Below are 21,854 nucleotides of genomic sequence, written 5' to 3'. Positions count from 1 at the left end.
ATTGGTTTGAATCACAAGGTTGGTAGTTCAAATCTACCAGCTGCTCCTTGGAAACCCTAAACAGGGTTGCTATGAGTCAGAATTGACTCAACGAGACTTAACAACAATGATGACAATTTTATTTATAACTAATGGGAAAAGAGACTTTAATATTTTCACACATAAAAATTTAAAGATAATGGAAACATCATAACTATTTTTATTAATTACTAAGATTATCTAATAATTGCCATTTTATTTTGCCTGGTCCTTTGTATGGTTCTATCCTACCATTCAAAGAGAGGATGGCCTGTTTTAAGAATGATCACTCATTTTTTTGCAAAAAGTTCTATCACTGATTAAAAATTGGAAAAGGAAAGAGACTAATAACATTTATACTACATTATCGGAAACCCGGTACAGGGGTCGCTATGAGTCGGACTGACTCTACGGCACATAACCACCAGCACCATAATTCTCTAAGGGGCCCTGGTTGACATGAAGGTCGATTTGAACCACCAGGTTCAATTCAACTCATCAGCCACTCCTCGGAAACCCTATACAGGGTCACTGTGAGTTTGAACCAACTCAACAGCACTTAACAACAAGAAACCTTGGTGGCTTTAGTGAACAATAGTTCAAGTCTTTGACTACTACCTCAGCGAGGTTGAGGGTTTGAAACTACCAGCCATTTTGTTGGAGAAAAGACTTGGTGATTTGTTCTGGTAAAGATTACAGCCTAGAAGCCCTATGGGGCATTTCTACTCTGTCCTATTACAGGGTCTTTATGAGTCAGAACAGACTTGACAGCACTCAACAATAACAACAAAAATAATACAGTTCTCTAGCTCTACAATAAGCTCTTTAAAAAGTGGTTCAATAAGGTTTTTAGAATGAATTCCAGCGGATTAAAATCTTAAAACACATAGTTATCTGTTTTGAAATAAACAATCCACCTCAAAGAAATACTCAACAGGAGATGAACATATACAGTAACATTCCTTTAAACAAAAAATTCAAGACTCACAGCTATCGAGTTGATTCTGACACACAGCAACCTTAGATAGGGTTTCTAAGGCTGTATACATCATTAGAGGAGCAGAAAGACCTGTGTTTCTCCCACAGAGTGGCTGGTGAGTTTGAACTGCCAACCTTTATGTTAGCAATCCAGTGCTTATTCTACAGCACCACAACAGGACTCCTGACATTCCTTTAGAAGACAATAAAACAATAAACATTCTCTCACATATAACTTTTAATAATTTTGTGAAGTAAATAATTAAAGTAAACCCAGTCACTTAGATATCTTTTCTAAACAGAATATATATACATATTTTCTATGCTCAGCTACTATAAAATAACATTGCAATGCCAATCATTTATACAATGCTTTTTATAATGTGTAAAATTCTATTGCTTTTGAATCTGAGTATAAAGCCCCAGCAAGTCTAACTTGATCCTCACCCTTGTTTTAATCAGAATCAATTAGCAGTTCTACTTTGGTAGAAAATACAACAGAAAGTAAATGCCCAGCATGCCCACTACAAATGAATGTTAGCTCTGGATCATGTTGTTGTCCTTGTAGCAGTGTAGTTAGAATACCATGTCTTCTAAGTAACACACCATGAGGAGATTCAGACAGGACATCCTAAGGCAGGGGTGGAGAACCTGTTTTCTGCAAAGGGCCATTTGGATATTTATAACATCACTTAATATACATTTATGTTACTATGAAAAAAGCTCCTAGATTTACTGAATTTCGAATGTTGCCTGCACACTCCAAGGGCCAGATATTCGCCACCGTTGCCCTAAGGCAAAGTTATAGTCTGGGTTGTCAAACTAACACTGAGAACAAAAATAAGGTTTAAAATTCAAGTTAGCTAGCCAGAAAGCTTCCTTATCTTCTTAGCCCTCCTGTCATCTCTATCCCCGACTTTTAGGGCAAATACTTATTTTTCCTTATAGTAATTACCTTCTTGGTCTCCCTATACTTAAAGTTTCTGCTAGACTTGTCTTTCAAGTTTTGGCTCCTCTGGCGCTTTGGGTTAAGGCGTCAGACTGCAAAGCCATTTGAACTGCGAAGTCGGCGGTTCAAGCTCACCAGATACTCCTTGGAAACCCTATACAGGGTCGCTATGGGTTGGAACCGACTCGACAGCACTTAACAACAACAACAACTGCTGTTCTATTGACAAAGTGGCAAATAGGCGCAAGTATGGCAACAATTGTGAGGTTGGTCCAGGACCAGGCAGTGTTTCGTTCTGTTGTGCATAGGGTCACTATGAGTTGGTGTTGACTAGATGGCACCTGACAACAACAACAACTGCTCTATCTTTTTGCTATCTACGTTTTGGCAAAATGGTGAAGAATGTATTTTAAAAGCTGCCAACATCAGTGAAAGAATGGATTCAACAACCACATGTGTGTTAGCTGATTATAACTTGAGTCTGATCATACTAGTAATAAATATGTGAATGATGTTGTGCTCTCGAGAGGGTTCTGACTCACAGCGACCCTGTATAGGGTTTCCCAGAGCAGATGGTGAGCTTGAACCACCAACCTTGTACAGAATGTGCCCTTGGGTGGTTTAAATTATTATATATGCCTGAGTGTTTAAAAAAAAAAAAAAGAACTAAAATGAATAGAGAAATATTGTTAACTGATGGCACATGGAGGAGCTATAATCATTGTAATGAAACAAAGTATATGATTTGTTGAATGTAAAACTGATGATCTGTCCTGTAAACTTTCACTCACACCACAATAAAAACTTTAAACAAAAAAGAAAAGAACATTGCAGGCACAATCTTTGCTTTTTAACCTTTTAAAGAGGCCTTTTGCAGCAGATTTACCCAATGCAATGAGTTGGTGGTGGTGGTTATGTGCCATCGAGTCAGTTCCGACCCATAGTGACTCTGCACAGGGTTTCCAAGGCTGTAAATCTTTATGGGAGCAGAATGCCTCATCTTTTTCCTGCAGAACAGCTGGTAGTTTCGAACTGCTGACCTTGCAGTTCGCAGCCCGATTCGTAACCACTACACTAAAGAATAAAATAAGGAAGTGCAAGAGTGTTCTGAGAATTAAAAAAGAAGTAAATAAGCAAAGGAAGGGCAAAAGAGTTCTGAGCAGTAGGAACAGAATGTACAAAGAGAGAGGTATGACAGACTGGCAACAAAAAACTAGTTCTTTGTATGTAATGCAAAGGATTCATGGAGGGTGAAGGAGGGCAAGATTGGAAGGTAGATTAGATGGGCCAGATCATGAAGGGAATTATATGCAAAAAGTAAAAACAGCTCAAAAACCAAGTAAAGCTGAGTTCAGAGGGCTTATTAATGTGACATAAAAAATAATTAAAGTCACTGAAGGGTTGAGATGACATAAAATTTAAAAATATGATTCTTTATACAGATAAGTTTAGACACAGAGCTAATCAAAGGAGTCAAGTAATGAGATAGTTTGGGTAATAAAGATACACAGCAGCCAAAGTCTAGGGAAGGTAGGCTATGATTGTGGAAATGGAATCAGAGCATAAGTTAAGAATATGCAAGGAGGTTTCAAGAAGTTTATGGAAAAAATGGACACAAAAGATAATGCAATTTGTCCACCAACTTTCTGAAGCCCCTTTATAATAGAGGAACTGAATGGTGAAATTTTGTAAAGCATCTGTTGTTGAGATAAATGCAAAGGAACACACTATAGGTCATAGAAAAAACTCAAGAAGAAATAATATCTATTTCTGCTGTGGGAAATAATCAGATGATACTGATAGAAATGTTTAAAGAGAGGAAGGGAAAAGAGAAGGGCAAAGGAGAGTGAGAAAGTGAGTGGAACACACAGACACACAAGTGACCTACTTGATTAACACAAATAATTTATGTAAACCAAGATTCACTTTTAATCTTTACCATGCGAAGTCAGTAGTTTTTAGTCTTCATGTTATCATTTTTTTTCATTGTGGAAGTAACTTTTATTATGCATTTGCTTTGAATCTGACTATATAATCAAGGTGCGGGATGGAGATAAAAGGCCAAATAAAAAGTTCTAGTGAATTTTTTTTCTCTTGAATTAATCACCTTGCCATGTTTTTTTAAGTTCCTAATGAAATAACTTTTGGGCTGCAAGGAGAAGCTAAAGTTCACGCAAAACAAAAAAGCTTAAAACATTGACTGAGAAATCTACTCCTTTGGGACAAGTATAATTGTATAACTTGTTGTTGTTGCTGTTGTTAAGTGCCGTCAAGTTGGTTCAGACTCATAGTGACCCTGTATAGGGTTTCCAAAGAGCAGCTGGTGGGTTTGAACTGCCAATCTTGTGGTTCGCAGTCCAGTGCTGATCCTACAGTGCTACAATAGGAGTCCTACCCTTAAACTTAAATCCTGGTGTGGCTCTGTAAGAAAAGCACTGGACTCCAAGGTCAGTTTGAACTGCAAGGTTGGCAGTTCAAACTCACCAGCTGCTTCTTGGAAACCCTATACAGTGTCACTATGAAGCAGAAATGACTCAATGCCATTTAACAACAATAACAATACACTTAATTTGTGAAAAAAAAATATTTTTAACTGACTGGTAATGATCACAAGCATCAGTTAATTACTGAAATTTGGACTCCTGGTGTGGTGCTGTAGGACCAGCACTGGACTTCAAACTACAAATTCTGAAGTTCAAACCCAGTAGTTGCTCCTTGGAAACCCTATACCGGATCACTATGAGTCAGAACCGACCTGACGGCACTTAACCACACAATGGTACAGACTAGTTCTTGGTGTACAAATATAAACAGCTTCTTTAGTACTTTTATAGAAGACTTTAAAAAGTATTTAATTCTAATCCGTCCTCCACTTAAGGCAGACATTTTTATATTCTTAAGATCAAACACTTATTAGCCACCACTCATCTCTCAGTTTGTTGTACTGTGGCAGCTTGCATGTCGCTGTGATGCTGGAAGCTATGCCACCAGTATTTTAAGTACCAGCAGGGTCACCATGATGAACAGGGTTCAGTGGAGCTTTCAGACTAAGACAGACTAGCAAAAAGGAAAGACAGACTACTTCTGAAAGTTCAACCACTGAAAACCTTATGACAAGCAGTGGCACATTGTCAGATATAATACAGAAAGATTAAAACATTATGAATAGCACCAAAATATTGTCAGATATAGTGTGGGAAGATTAGTCCCTCAGGTTGGAAGGTACTCAATATATGACTGGGGGAAGGTTGTCTCCTCAAAATAAAGTAGACTGTGATGATTTGAATAGGATAAAGCTTTTGAGACTTTCATTTGAAGATGGGGCACAATTCAAAATGAGGAGAAAAAGCTATAAACATTCATTAATAATTGGAACCTGGAATGTACAAAGTATGAAGATCAGAGACTACAGCCTTTGATATACATTATACTTCAATGTAACGAACACAAAAATCCTCACAACTGGACCAATAAATAACATCATGTTACCTAGAGAAAAAACTGAAGTTGTCAAAGACTTCACTTTTCTTGGATCCACAATCAACACTCATGTATGCAGTGGCCAAGAAATCAAATGACGTATTGCATTATGCAAATCTGCTGCACAAGACCTCTTTAAAGTGTTCAAGAGCAGAGATACTAATTTGAGAACTAAGGTGCACTGGTATTTTCAACAGCCTTATATGCATATGAAAGTTGGACAGTGAATAAGGAAGACCGTACAAGAATTGATGCAGTTGAGTTGTGGTGTTGAAGAAGAATATTGAAGGTACCATAGACTGCTAGAAGAACAAACTGGTCAGTGTTGGAAGGAGTACAACCAGAGTGTTCCTTAGAAGCCAGGATAGTGAGACTTTGTCTCTCATACTTCAGACGTGTTATAAGGAGGGACCAGTCCCTGGAAAGGACATCATGCTTGGTAGAATGGAGGGTCAGCAAAAAAGAGGAAAATTCCCATGAGACAGAATGACACAGTGGTGGCAACAATGGACTCAAGCTTAACAACACTTGTAAGCATGAGAGAGGACTAGGCAGTGTTCTGTTTGGATGTGCATAGAGTTGCTATGAGTCAAAACCAATCAGATGGCATATAACAACAACAACAACCACATGCACTTAGAGTGACAAAGCAATTGTATCAATAATAAAAACAACTAGGAATTTTACTGCCCAGCTACCACCACCAACTGCTCTGAAAGGGATCATTTCAGAAGGTCCTGTATAGCATGGGAGAAAATATGGAATAAAACTCAAAATTATATATAATAAAAGACTAGGTTTACTGGTTAGAAAAAGATGGGAGGAACCTGAGAGCATGACATTTGGTCACTCTTCAGATCTGGAACTGAACTCACCCTGGTTATGCAATTTTCAGCCAAAACTGGTATTCAGAGGGAATAGGTATTCAGAGGGGACATTAGTGAGGTATGCTCCACATGGAATGGTCAGTATTCAAGATCAAAAGGGCAACATTTACCTAAGGACAGAGTTCAGGAGGGTTGGGAAGGAGGGTGGAATGGAAGTTAAAGCCACAGGGAAGGAGTGGGAAAACTGCTGTTACATGGAGGGGATTGTAATGTTTGAGATGAAATGAAGTGTACAATTTGTTGAATGTAAAACTGATGATCTGCTCTATGAATATAAATCTACAATAAAAGTTTCCACAACAAAACCCCACAAAAAATAGGAATAATGACATCTTGTTGTTGTGTGCTATTGAGTCAGTTTCAACTCATAGCAATCCTTTACAGATGGGATTGAACCAGTGACCTTGCAGTTAGCAGTTCATTGCTAATCCTACAGTACCGTAAGAGATGATTATTGCAAGTATTATGGAAAATATTTTCAAATATGTAATTTTATGTTGAAATCAAATTTGCCAGCCAATATTTATCTATTCTATTGTACCTAATAATATCTTCAGGAGTCTTAAGGTGGTGAAAACAATAAAATGCTTCATTATTAACTGAAAGGATAGCAGTTTGAACCCACCCAGAGACCTACTGGAATACACATTTTAAAAAATCAGCTATTGAGAACTCCATGGGGCACAAATGGGATAACCATGAGTCAGAACTGACTTCACAACAACTGGAAAAAAGGGAGAAAGTCATCTCTCTGGGGGAATAAAATAGTTAATAAATATAAAATGTAAATATAAAACAACTTACAGCATTTAATAAAAATAATCATTGAAAGATAAGAATTACTGTTGTTGTTAGGTGTCATTGAGTCGGTACCGACCGATAGTGACCTTATGCACAGCAGAACGAAACACTGCCTGATCCTGGGTCAACCTCACTACTGTTGCCACACTTGAGTCAATCGATGCTGCCACTTGGCCAAACCAGCTCATCGGGGTCTTCCTCTTTTTCTCTGACCTTACCAAATATGTATCTTCCCCCTTTTTACAGACATGTAACTAAGCCTTTAAAAAGTTGAGTAGTGAGAGACTGGGGAGTAGCTCACTGGCTAGATAGTAGACACGGTAACTCCAGCGATGGGGAGGACAATATACAAGAATGGGAAGGACATATACCAGAAGAGGGAAGTTGGCAGAAGAACGCTGAAGAAGAATTTGAAAACCGATATTGGTGCACTAGTATTAACCTTTCCTGCAAACACAACTGTTAATGTGGTAGAGTATACAGCAGGCAAAATGATGAAAACTTCTTACATATTATCAAACATCTAAAGGTAATGAGTAGCTGAGCCTGGGTGCTTGGGACCAATTTCAGAGGATATCATAGTCAGCTGGCATAACATAATCCACAAAGACAATGTTCTACATCCTAGAGTGATCAAAACTTTAGATGCCTGGAGCCAATTAGTCCATTGGACTAATGGAATATGTGAACATCAGTCTCCATAACTCTGAGACCAGAACTAGATAGTGCCCAGCTACCACTACCAACTGTTCTGAAGGGATTGCATTAGAAAGTTCTGGATAGAGCAGCAGAATATGTAAAACAAAACTCGAAATTATTTTTTAAAAAGGACCTCTTAGAAATGGACTGCTAGCGTATCCTAGGCAATATTATGCCAACATATGCTGAGTATGATTAAGTTTCCCCTTTCTCCCTTTTTGAGTTCACAAATCCCAATCCAACCATATTGGTTAACAATACAATTTAATAGCTACCTATTATGTCTTTTAGTCACAAATACAAAAGATTTTGCTATGTATACTGCAGGATGTAATATTAGTTTGATAAAGCATATTAAAAAAAAAAGGGGGGTTACATCTGGGGATACCACAAAGAAAAACAGTCTTAAGGATTAATCACTACATCATGGTTAAATTAAAAGCAAGGCATGCTGTGTTAATTCTGGCTTGGTTTGTAGCTTGTGAAATAAAAATAATACTAAGATGATGGAAAATTGAGTAAGCTAGATGTGATCATCTTGGCAATATGAATGATTATTTTGTTTGATCTTGATTATAGCAATTTAAATTCAAATTTTGTTACAGCTTTAAATAATAAAACTTTAAAATATATAAACTAAAAATATATACTATTACCTTACATTAAATGTGATGAGACAACTTCATGTACAATATCGACTTCAATGTTAACCTGTAACTTCTCAAGGAGAGTATCAAGTATTCATTACTCATTATGTGCTTTCATCAGGGAAATGATGCTAGTAATTCATCAAAACAATGTGATTTTCTAATAATAGGAAAGACTTTTGCTGATCCATTCACATGTGCTTGTGTAATCTACTTTTGAGCAACTCAATCCAATTAAATAAATATTTATAATGTACCTGCTCTGTGCCAGGCACTGTTATAGGAACTTGTTCATAATATAAACAAAACAGTTCCCTGTCCTTGGGAAACATACATTCTAGCGGGGAAGAAACATAATAAGTGAATAAGGTTTATAATACTCTTGCTGTTGTCAGGGGCCATTGAGTCGGTTCTGACTCCTTGCAGCCCTGTATATATCTTCATGGTAGCAGAAAATGTCATCCTGAGGAGTAAATGGTGTGTTCAAACTGATGACTCAAACTAGTCCAGTGCTTATCCTACCATAGCTACATTCTTAGAAGGCAATAAGTAGCACAGAAAGAAGAAAAAGTGGGGCAAGTATCAGAAGCCACAGGTGAGATTTAAGTATTCATTATATGGGGTAGTCAGGGTAAGCTTAATGAAAATATAAGATTTTGAGCAATGCATCCAAATAAAATCTTAAGGGATTTCTCTATATAGAGCCTCAGTGTTTGTTATTTGAGAGGAAAAAGACAGGTAGGTAATAGTGGATGCGGTGGAGTTATGGTATGGCACTGTAGGATAACAACTGGACAGCTAACCACAAGGTTGGTGATTCAAACCCATCAGTTGTTCCTTGGAAACCCTATACAGGTCGTTATGAGTCAGAACTGACTCGATGGCACTTAACAACAACAGTCAATGCAGTAAGAATTTATTGGAATATATTTCTTCTTTAGAGGAAATGCAAAACCTAAAACATTAAGGTTATCTATGTGGTTAAAACTCAAATATTAAGTTTACTGCAACATACAGAAGCTACTTAATCTGGAAAATTGAATATTTCTCTAGTTTATGCTAGAGACTCTCACCTTTCCTTCAGATATCTGTCACTGCAATGTTATGAAGGTTAGATTAGATGCAAGTAATGTTTTTATCAGTATACTTACTATGTGGTACAATAAGAAGTCCTGGTAGTGTAATGGATTATGAGCTGGGTTGCTAACACCAAGGGCAGTAGTTCGAATCTACCAACTGTTCCACATGAGAAAGATGAGGCTTTCTGCTCCTGTAAAGATTTACAGCCTCTGAAACTCTAAATAAGGTCACTATGCGATGGAACCAACTTGGTGTCACCCCTTATTCACCACCATGTGGTATAATAAAGAATACTGGTAAGCCAGGGGAGCACTCAGCTGTTAATCAGTGGGTCAGTGATTCGAATCCACCAGCTGTTTCATGGCACAAAGATGAGGCAGTCTGCTTGTTTCAGCCTTGGAAACCCTATGGAGACAGCTATACTCTGTCCTATAGGGTAACTGTGATTTGGAATCTATTCAATGGCAATACATGTGACAACATCATGTGGGTTAGTTAGAAAATAATCCCTTGATAATAAAGATCTTTTTCTGATATAACTTATTATCTAGTCAGGAAACAGGGCACAATGGAATAATACATTCTTGAGACTCTTAAAATAGAATGAAATCTATTTAAAACATTTATACCCATATTAAAGCAATGCTGGAATGAAAGCAGTTAATTAGAATAAAATGGGATTAGACAAGGCAAGCATCTAAAATCAAAGAATTGTAAAGTATGTTCGGAATGAGATAGTAAATTTGATTTGGTAAAGTTCTACTCCCACAAGGTTTGGCTGAGATATGTGCTGACATGCAAAACTACCACTAAAATAGTAAAGTCTGTATATACTTCAAATCTTTCATGAAGTACATGCACATAATGCACATAATGCAAACCTAATGTGGCGCTGTGGGTCAATGCAAAGTTGGTTTGAATCACAAGGTCGGTGGTCAAGCTCACCAGCTGCTCCTTGGAAACACTATACAGCATTGCTATGGGTCAGAACCGACTTCATGGCACTTAACAACAACAACAACATAGACTTGTAGGAGTCCTGGTGTGATGATATAGGATAAGCACTGGGCTGCTAACCACAAGGTTGGTGGGTCAAACCCCAGTCGCTCAGTGGAAACCCTATACACAGTGTTGCTACGATCTGAGCCAATGCGACGGCACTTAGCAACAATACAGTGTTGTAGATTATGAAAGAATTAGAAACCTAATTCTTTCATAATCTACATTTTTGTTCATTTGAAAAAAAAAGTGGATATATAAATAGAAATAAATAGTTGGAATTTTAAGAAAATATGGCTAGAGTTAAATTGTAAATTTGATCTTTTTTGGATGCGAAAATGGAAAAGAGAATTCTGAGTTATAAATCTGATTTGAGTCATGTTCATTAGTAACATGTTTGCTTATTTTTCTCATATTGACAAACATTCTTTCCAAGTGATATGTTTTCAAATGGTTTACACATATCATTTTTGGAACACAGGAAAGAATAGCAGGTGGTCTCTGATAGGGTCATTTATTTTCATTAATTCCTTATGAAAAACAAAGTAAATTATGATGATCAAAGTGACAGGTGGAATGCAAAAGGTCTCACATTTTATAAATAAAATCACCGAAGGTGCTAAGTCTCACATACTTTAGACATATTATCAGGAAGGACCAGTCCCTGGAGAAGGACATCATTCATGTTCGGTAAAGCAGAGGATAATAAAAAAAGACATGGATTAATACAACAGGACAGTGGCAGCAACAATGAACTCAAACTTATAATGGTGAGGATGCTGCAAGACTAAGCAGTGTTTCCTTCTGTTTTGTATAGGGTCTCTGTGATTCAGAGCTGACCGGAGGGTACCTAACAATAACAAGTTACAAACATAGCCCACTCATCTAAAAGATCTGGCAATAAAGAGCACTCACTGATTGGAACAGGTGGAAGAAGATAGCACAGAAAGTTAAGTCATGATGTTAACTGTAGAGGAGGGCAGAATTAAGGGTAAGCAGGTAACAGAAAAAATCACTTCTCTGAGAGGAGGTCAAAGGTTTACATGTGGAGGAGAGGAAGAGAATGCCATGGAGAAACAAACTGTAACCTAACACTAGAGTGGAGAACACACAATTTATCTACCCGATGATTTCTTTAGAAAGAGAGAATATTAATAATATCAAAAATAAACAAATATAGCTAAATCTGGCCATGATAACACAGGGTTTATGCATCTTACTTCTTTGAAATCTTATCTGTAACTTTCTAGAACTATGACCAACTTGATAACTTGTCTGAATAATTTGATATGTCTCAGGTATACAGCAAAGACATTAGTCCAATACTGATTCAGCCAAGAAAACATCATTTTATGAAAATACCATTAACACAACTTGTAGCAGATGGCAGATGGTACGGCTTTAGACTAAGATGATTTTTCTTACATGCTATGTGACATGATAGCAGGCAAAGTTAAGGAAGGTTATCTAAATATAATCATCAGTTATGTGGCCATTTCTAGTGCTTCCCAATGACTTTTCATTTTAATCACTGAAAGTAAAACAGGAAAACCATGTAGTTTTAAATATATGTGTGTGTACATGCACATATACATGAGGGGGCTTCAAAAATTCATTGAAAAATAAAATTAAAAGATCATAAAATGCTTCCATAACCTTTCTGAAGTCCGCTTATATAGATGGTGGTGGTAGTTTGTGCCATGGAGTGGGTTGCGACACATAGCAACTCTTTATAGGGTTTCTGAAACTGTAAGTCTTTATGGGAGCAGAAAGCCTCACCTTTTTCCCATGGAGCATCTGGTAGATTCAAACTGCTGACCTTGTGGTTAGCTGCCAATCATGTAACCTACTACTTCAGTTGCTGCTGTTGTTAAGTGCCACGGAGTCATTTCCGATTCATTGCTGTTGTTGGTGTTTTAAGTGCCGTTGAGTTGGTTCTGACCCATAGTGACCCTGTATAGGGTTTCTGAGGAGCATCTGGTGAGTTTGTACTGCTGACCTTGCAGTTCAAACCAACTTTGCAGTCCAGTGCATTAACCCACAGTGCCATACGAGGACTCCTAGATACCCTATATAGGGTTCCTAAGGAGTATGGCTGGTGAGTTTGAAATGCTGACCTTGCAGTTCAAACCAACCTTGCAGTGCAGTGCTTATATATAGCACCACATCAGTAGATGATATAAATTCACCACTAGAATAGTTCCTAGAGACATAGTAAATTAGTGGTCCATACTAAATGAGGCTGTAACACCAGAAATGTTGTGACAGATGGCAGAAAAGGAGATCGCAAGGCTCAGAGAAGTAGACATGCTGAAGCACATATACATAAGCTCATCAGATGATACATTTCACAGAAAAGCCTGGAAAACACACCATTTACCAGAGGCATAAAGAAGATCCTAGTAAGAAGAGCACCGACATTACTAAGGAGTTCATTGCTAGCTTGCCTCTGAAAGCAGGATTGACAAAGGAAAGCCTGTTATACCAGAAGCCAGGCAAACATAATGATCATAAGAGTAGCAAGATTTGAGGGGTCAGGGAGACTGAATCACAGAGAGTTCTTGAAATAAAGTCACAGTCTTTTGCAGTTTCTAGACCTGAGCTAGTTTTTAGACCTAGAATCTACTGATTGAAGAAGTCCTAGTCTCCAGAAGGAAGGACCTTGCATAGCAACAACAGAGGGATATAATGCTCTAGTCCTTCTGCAAGGAGTTCTAATGTGCTGCTGTAGGGTCAGCACCTGACTGCTAACCACAAGGTTGGTGGTTCAAACCCACCAGTCACTCCTTGGAAACCCTAGCAGTCTGAACTGACTCCATAGCATATAACGACAACACAGCCCTTTATGCTAGCAACTGAGAAGCGGGAAAGGGGAATACCTGTATGTTTCATGGACTGTTGCACATAAAGTCCAAGTTGACAATGATACCTGGAGACCTGAAGCACCAGCATGACCCTCACTGAAATATATGTGCATATGAAGGCCAGTAATAAATGAAGTGCTGGCCTTGGACAGTGGAGTAAGAGCTAGCAACACAGAAGAAATCTAAGAGAAAACTTGTAAAATGGCTTCATCCCAACTTTGTCAAGATAGTAAAAAAGCCCGACAAAACAACAATGTAGTATCCTGGGAGGGGAAGAGAGAAAATAGTAGAAATTAGAGTCATCTTAAAAACTTAAAAGATTCAGGGGTGATCCTTTGAAGTAACCAAGGCTGTGAGTGGTTTCACTCTGCAGCTGATTTCTCCTTTTATCTGCTCCTCTTTCTGTTTCTTCCCTTCCAAAGGGGTTGATTCCAAGGGCACTCCTTAATAGACTCCACCTCAGCGTCTGATTCCTGGGTAAGCCAACTTGCAATAGCCATCTTCCACCTTAAATTTATATTGTGCTCCTTTATAAATAAACTATGCTCACAGGTAAATATGACAGTCCTGGTGTGGCACATAGAATATACACTGAACTGCTACCCCAACTGGTTCAAACCCACCAAAGCAGCTCCTCGGAAACCATATACGGGGTCATGATGAGTCAAAACCAACTTGACAGCACTTAACAACAACAGCAGCAGGTTTCACGTGTAGAAAACATTCTCAAAACAACGTAAGTATAGCTCTTGTCAATCTCAATTTCCTTAACACAGATCTTAGGTGGTTGTTGTTGTTAAGTGCCGTCAAGTTCGTACCGACCCATAGTGACCCTGTCAGGGTTTCCGAGGCTATAAATCTTTATGGGAGCAGAAAGCCTCATCTTTCTCCCATGAAACGGCTGGTAGTTTCGAACTGCTGACCATAAGGTTCACAGCCCGATTCGTAACCACTATGCTACCAGAGCTCCTTATAGATGTTAGCTAGACCCTCAATTTAACAGCTTTTAAAAAAACACACACACACATACACATTTTTCTGATTCTAGATTGGCATGGAGAATTCAAATTAGCTATCACATTTTCTTGATAAAGTTTCCATTGGTGTCCACAGCATAATTTCTTTTCTTCTTTTACTTCATCAACACTTAAGCATATGGACCACACATACCATATTCCTAACTTGCTTAACAGTAAGAATGTTGAACTAGCCTTGTATAGATTCAAGGAGGCTTCAAAAAGTTCATGCAAATTGGAATTAAAAGAGGATGGAATTTTTCCATGAACTTGTTGAAACCCTCTTGTAGACCTAATAGCCAATAGACTGTAAAAACAAGTATGTTGAGAAGCAGTACATTTTCCTTGTCTTTCATATAGTCTCACAGTATTCTACACACAATCTCTTGATTAATGCTGACACACAGAAAATTATAACTTTAAAACCTTACACAAGAATTTTACAGAATAGATATTTAAAATTAAATAGGAGAAGTGATCAGAAATGAACTGCACCATGCTATCTTGAACTTAAATTCTATAGTTTCCCAAATATTTCTATTAATAAGTACAATTTAATCAAGTAAGTTAAAAAAATATTAAGAATAAATAAATTGGGCATTTGGCCTTAAAAAACAGTCAAATACTAATGGCAAATATAGTATACACTAAAGCCTTGGGTAATGAGAGACTCAACATATTCTCAATATTTCCAAGCTGATGAAAGCACTTTTGGCTGTTGGATTCAACTTCGTAAGAATAAACATTATAATAAAAAGAAACCAGAAATACATCTCTAGTTACCAATGACTTAGTGATGAATTTATTTCTATGAAAAACCAAGGCAACATATATTTGTTTCTAAACAGTACATGGTTTCTGTGGCTATACAGTAACAAATGGGATGACTGTTAGTCAGTGTGACAAATTGTCCCAGGATATATGACTAACTTTTGGTGGAAGCCTCTCTTTTAAGGTCAGTAGAAGGGGATGGGGTAGATTATACAGCAGCAATTGGCCCACAAGTAAATGTTAATTACAATGAATGAAAACATAGTACTATATTCAATCAAATACTGTAGATTTAACCAGAGCTTCATGGTTTATGATCAGATGCCCTGGTTCTTGCTTTTGGATCCTTGTGAACTATACCAACTCATGCTAAGTCCCCACCTCTCTTTTTGCTTCTCCTACCACAAAAGGGTCAGAAAGAGCCACAAAGAAAAAGATCAGATTTTACCAGATTTCAGAAATGACAAAGTACAGACCACTCAATAAGCATGAAAAAGGTTTGCTTGAGTAATTTTGTAATGGCCTCATTCACCATAATCATGCACTTCAATACCATGTTGTAAAGATAATACCAGGTTGTAAAGATTCTTTTAAGAGAAATAAAGGTAGCTTTAGGGATAGCAATTGGGGCTTTTTTCTTTTTTTGCAACAGGCATATGAGGTTATCATTTGGCCAATAAGAGACATAATTTCTAATCATTAAGCCATATCACAAAAAAGCTGGAGATCCTGCAAAACTTATTTTGTTGGGTTATTTTTAGGTTTTGAAATTTAATTCAAACATAAATGAAAAGATTAAACATACTTGGAAGAAACTGCCTCCATGAATTCATCCAAAAACTCATCATATTCATGACCTCTCACTCTCCTCTGTCGTAGTCCAATGTACAATGGGTCTTTAAGTAACTCCTATTTAAAAAACAAAAAACAAAAACATTACCATATAAATAACTATGGATGAATCACTTAATCTTTCTGAGCTTCAAGTTCCCTCATGTGTATAACAGCGATAGAAATTGTTGTTAAATGCCATGGAGTCAGTTCCATCTGACTCAGCAATAGTGCATAGGGTTTTTGAGGCTTTAAATCTTTTTATGAACACAGAAAGTTTCCTCTTTTTCCCAAGGATGTAATTTGCAATCAGTGCTTTTTATATGGAGTCAAACAGAAATAATAATATTATCATACTGATTCATAATGAATCTACAGATTTACTATTGAGCATTATCTAGACTATAGCTACTATAATTATATGTCAAATTATAAAAACAACTACTAAACATTAAAAGTATTGTAGGTTATTTTGGGAGGAAAACATAAAATCTGTTGATAGGCTAATTAGAAAAGCTCAATTCAGGTTTTATAGACAAAATTTACCACCCAAAGAAACAGTATTGGCTTTTGAAATATATTAATTTAGGAAATGGAAATATAGCAATCCCCTTCTTAGATTCAGTTTCTCTTTTTAAAAAGCAAAATATGAGAGAATTTGAAAAAGTTTGTGGAAAAATTTCATTTATCTTTTCATTCCATTTTTTCATGAACTTGATGAAGTCCCCTTGTATTTAGACAATACTTAGATTATAATTTTAATATAATAACTACCTGACTTTAAAATGAAATTACTTATCCTTGATATTGGTAAGTGCTGTCAAGTCGATTCCAATTTATAGTGAACAAGTGTAGGGTTTCCAAGGAGCAGTTGATGGGTTTGAACTGCCGACCCTGCCATTAGTAATACAGTGCTAATCCTACAGCACCACACTAGGACTCCACTTTTTAGCTTGGTTGTTGTTTTTATTAGGTGCCATCAAGTTGGTACCGATTCATAGCGATCTTATACACAGCAGAATGAAACACTGCCCGATCCTGGGCCAACCTCACTATTGTTGACAAGCTTGAGCACACTGATGCTGCCACTTGGCCAATCCATCTCATTGGGGGGTCTTCCTTTTTTTTCTATGACCCTCCATCCTACCAAACATGATATCCTTCTCCAGCGATTGGTCCCTCCTGACAATATGTCCAAAGTATGAGAGACAAAGTTTGGCCATCCTGGTCTCCAAGGAGCACTCTGGCTGCACTTCTTCTAAAACGGATCTATTGGTTCTTTTGGCAGTCCATGGCACTTTCAATATTCTCCTCCAACACCATAACTCAAATGCATCAATTTTTCTACGGTCTTCCTTATTCACTGTCCATGCATAAGAGGTTATTGAAAATACCATGGCTTGGGTCAGGCGCACCTTAGTCTTCAAGCTGACATCTTTGCTCTTCAACACTTTAAAAAGGTCTTGTGCAGGCTTTTTAGCTTAGATCCTTCTAAAGTAAATAAAAATGATTTCTTAAATTGATATATCCAGGACAACATTGTCCTAGTCTAGGTTTAGTATCCATAATATTATTTTTATTAAATTATAAAAAAAATTATTTTATTTTGTGATGGAGTCCTGATGTGCCACTGTAGGATGAGCACTGAACTGCTAAGCACAAAGTTCAAACCCATCAGCAGCATCTCAGAAATTCTATACAGGTTCACTGTGAGTTGGAACCAACGCGACAGCACTTAACAACAACATACACAGCAAAAACATTAACCAATTCAAATAACATTGACCACATTCTTCAAGTTGTACAATCATTCTTATCCTCTTGTTCTGAGTTGTTTCTCCCCCATTAACTGCTCCCTAACATTCCTTTCTGGAGTCCTTGTGTGGCGCTGTGGATTAATGTGCCAGACTGCAAAGCCATTTGAACTGCATGGTTGGTGGTTCAAGCTCACCAGTGGCTCCAGAGAAACCTTATACAGGGTCGCTATGGGTCGGAACTGACTCAACGGCACTTACCAACAACAAGATTCCTTTCTATTCTTGTGAGTTTCTATTATCAATGTTGTTGTTGTTATTGTTAATGTAATCCCATATAAATAGGTTTTAAAAGCCCATAATGCTCAAGGCAGACATATTTAAGTTGAAGCATACTTTGATTTCAAGAAGACTTCAGGGGATATATTTTGTTAAAAGTGAAAAGATGATTTCAGGGCAATAGTGTCAGGGTTTGTCCAGCCTCCATGGCTCCAAAAAATCTAAAGTGTATTAGAATATTAAATGTTTTTTAAAATTGAGGTATAATTTATAGAGTAAAATCAACCATTCTGAACAAAAATTTCCCAAAAGTGCAGGACTGCAAGGTTGGTTTGAACCAAAAGGTCAGCAGTTCAAACCCACCAGTTGCTCTTTGGAAACCCTATACAGGGTCACTATGAGTCAGAAACAAACTGATGGCACTTACCAACAACAACAATGAAAAATAAGAACTATCTCAATCTAAAAAGGGGCATGTGTGAAAACCCCACATCTAACAACATATAAATGGTGAAAGTCTGAATACTATCTTTTTAAGATCAGGAACAAGGCCAAGTTGTTACTATCACCACTTCTATTCAGTACTGTATCAGAAGTCCTAGACATTACAATAAGGAAAGGAAAAGGATAAACCTGCATACAGATTGAAAAGGAAGACGTAAAACTGGTTTCATTTGTAAATATATAATCATGTAAATAGATAATCCTAAAGAATTGACAAAAACAACATCAAGTCTACTAGAAATGACATGTGAATTTAACAGTCACAGGACATAGATCAAATATTAGTTATCATCAAATTGATTCCAACTCATGTCGACCCCACGAATGCAAAGCAGAGCTGTGTTTTATAGGGATTTTGAGATCATAGCCTTTGGCAGTATATCACCAGATATGTCTTCTGAGTCACCTCTGGGTGGTTTTGAACTGTCAATCTTTAAGCAAGTATTCAACTGTTTAACAGTTTGCACCATCCAGGGATCAAGGTCAAAATACAAAAATCATATCACTATATATAAGTATCACTATATACTAAGGGGAGTCCTGGTGTGGCGTTGTGGGTTAATGTGTCAGACTGCAAAGTCCTTTGAACTGCAAAGTCAGTCATTCATGCTCACTAGCTGCTCCTTGGAAACCCTATACAGGGTCACTGTGGGTTGGAATCGACTTAATAGTACTTAACAACATATACTAAGGAGCTCTGGTAGCATAGTGGTTATGAGTTGGGCTGTTAACCTCAAGGTCAGCCCCAAATTACCAGCCATTCCCTAGGAAAAAGATGAGGCTTTCTCCTCCATTAAAGATTTACAGCCTCACAAATCCTATGCAAAGTTGCTATGACTCGGAACTGACTCTATAGCACATAACTACCACTACCATCAATATATACTAGCAATGATCACTTGAATATGAAATAAAGCACTGTATGGTGTTGTTCTTAAGTGCCATAGAGTCGGTTCTGACTCATAGCAACCCTGGATAGAGTTTCCAAGGAGAGGCTAGTGAGTTTGAACTGCCAACCTGGTGGCTCAAACCTACCTCACAAACAAGTGCTTATCTTACAGCACTACATCAGGACTCCCCACAACTCTATGTAATAGCATAAATATATAAAATTTGTAAGACTATATTTAACAAAATATAGAGGAAGCTTCAAACAGTTCATGGTAAATGGAATTAAAAGATAATGAAATTTTTCCATGGACTTTTTGAAGTCCCCATGTATATGTAAAACTTGAATGGATTTACTAATTTGGAAATTTAGAATGCATTGCTAAAACAAATTAAAGAATTAAACTGCTCTTACAGGCTGGGAAAATATAGCAAGCTATGTCACATAATAGTGAAACAATTACACAAAGGAGCTCTGGTAGCATAGTGGTTACGAATCAGGCTGCAAACCGCAAGGTCAGCAGTCCAAAACTACTAGCTGTTCTGCAGGAGAAAGATGAGGCTTTCTGTTCCGGTAAAGATTTACAGCCTCGGAAACCGTGTACAGGGTCACTATGAGTCGGAACTGACTCCACGGCACATAACCACCACAATCATACACCTTTAGGGTCTTGGAATAGAAAAACAACAACAAAACACACCAAAGGAATTTGAGAATTTTACTAATGTGATTTCCAGATAGAACACTGGGTGTAAAAAGTGTTCCTCAGTTGTATGATAAGGTACTTTAAAACACATGTTCAGTTTGTTAACAAAATTTAAAAGAAATATAGAAGACCTAAGACTTGGTGAAAGATTTTCAAAATATATCTATAAAAGCCTATGGTTTTAATAGCTTTTTCAAAAACCTCTGAATAAATTAAGGTGAAGCCTAATACATAAAAGAAATAGGTTTCCCAGATTCTGCCACCCAATGTACAGAGATGGTCTTTTTAAATAAAGAACTGTGGATGAGAACTTTGTCTAACAGAATAGAACATAAATAATCTGATACACAAAAAGCCTAAAGTGTTTTTTAGAGTGTTGTATTAATTTGGGCAATTCGAAGAGAAACAGTTCAAAATGAAAATACTTCTCTGAGTCCTCAACTTTCCACAGGCAGGCAGGAAGGAGGATGAGAAAGTTATTCAGCTGTAAATATGGACCATTTCTCACAAACAAGGAACGATTTCTAGAGGATGGAGCTAAAAGTCCAAAGATAAAAGGAAAAGCTTCAGATAACAATGAACTATAGGTTCACGCCTAGAAAACAGAAGTAGGTCTTACTCAAAGAACATTCTCTGACCCTAAGCAGGTAGGCTGCCAACATATGCCCAGTGGAGTTTGAGAAATGCTGTGGACCAGTGACAGTTACATGATTTCTATTCCTTCCCTTCTGAATGGGAGTGTTGATTATGATCATCCTGCCCCTATCTCACTATTGTAAGAGGAACCATACCAAGGAGAAAAACCAAAAAGCCTGATTTAGATGACAGGATGTTGAACTTTGGGTCTGTTGTTATTGGGATGAAACTTTTGGGATCCTAGGATGGAGGTAAGAAGATTTCCCATGAGAATATAAATAACCTGGGAAAGATGAAAATTCATATGGACAAAGGCCCCAGCCGTTTCAGACATCCTAGCAAAAACTGCCAACCCCCAAATTTAATTTTTAACAAAACAGTAATAGTATAGGATGATGTGCTACACATAAATACGTTTTTGTAGTTGTAGATGTGATGCTGAAACAGTGAAACAAACTTCTAAATTGAGATTTACTTAAAGACAAGAGAGATTATAACCTGATTTACACCTGTTGTTCTAGTGTAATTATTAGTACCCTTTTCATTGTCAACATGTTCTGATTTGGCAGAAAAAGTATGTGGTCACGCTACTTATAATGTATTATACTACAAAGAAGTAAGGCATTCTGGCTAGGTGAAAGTTAACATGCTAAATTATATAAATGTATTTCAGATGAAATATAAATCTGAAACCAAGCTTGTTATAGAGTCCATCTGCTTTTTGAAGCATAAAAATTTAAACAATCTGCTGGCAGGCTTCAGAGCAGCTAAAGTTGAAGTGCCAATGTGCTAAATAGCTGCCAGCATTAAAATACTTCCATGTCTGGAACATATTTGTATTTTCTAAAATGTGAATTAGAAAAAGAAAAATTAGGAAAAGATGCTATATGTTTCCCAATCTTTGTGTGTGTGTGTGTGTGTGTGTGTGTGTGTGTGTGTGTTTAAGGTTTTTATTATAGATTGAGTGAAAGTTTACAGGGCAGATCATCAGTTTTACATTAAACAAATCATACACCTTGTTCCATTACAATGATTATAAATACCTTTCATGTACCATCAGTTAACA

At 37.2% G+C, this 21,854-nt stretch overlaps 1 protein-coding gene across 1 annotated transcript in view; it reads right to left on the bottom strand.

Moving 5' to 3' along the window:
- ME1 (malic enzyme 1, NADP(+)-dependent, cytosolic) overlaps window positions 1-21,854 on the bottom strand; it is a 215,214-nt gene that overhangs the window by 105,921 nt on the left and 87,439 nt on the right. Inside the window, exon 6 of the mRNA XM_006870656.1 lies at window positions 15,995-16,098. Coding sequence (XP_006870718.1) covers window positions 15,995-16,098 — 104 coding nt within the window. The remainder of the gene's footprint in view (window positions 1-15,994; window positions 16,099-21,854) is intronic.

Source organism: Chrysochloris asiatica, unplaced genomic scaffold (genome assembly GCF_000296735.1).
Source record: "Chrysochloris asiatica unplaced genomic scaffold, ChrAsi1.0 scaffold00146, whole genome shotgun sequence".
Classification (NCBI taxonomy): Eukaryota; Metazoa; Chordata; class Mammalia; order Afrosoricida; family Chrysochloridae; genus Chrysochloris; species Chrysochloris asiatica.
This window is presented reverse-complemented; position numbering and strand designations above follow the sequence as displayed.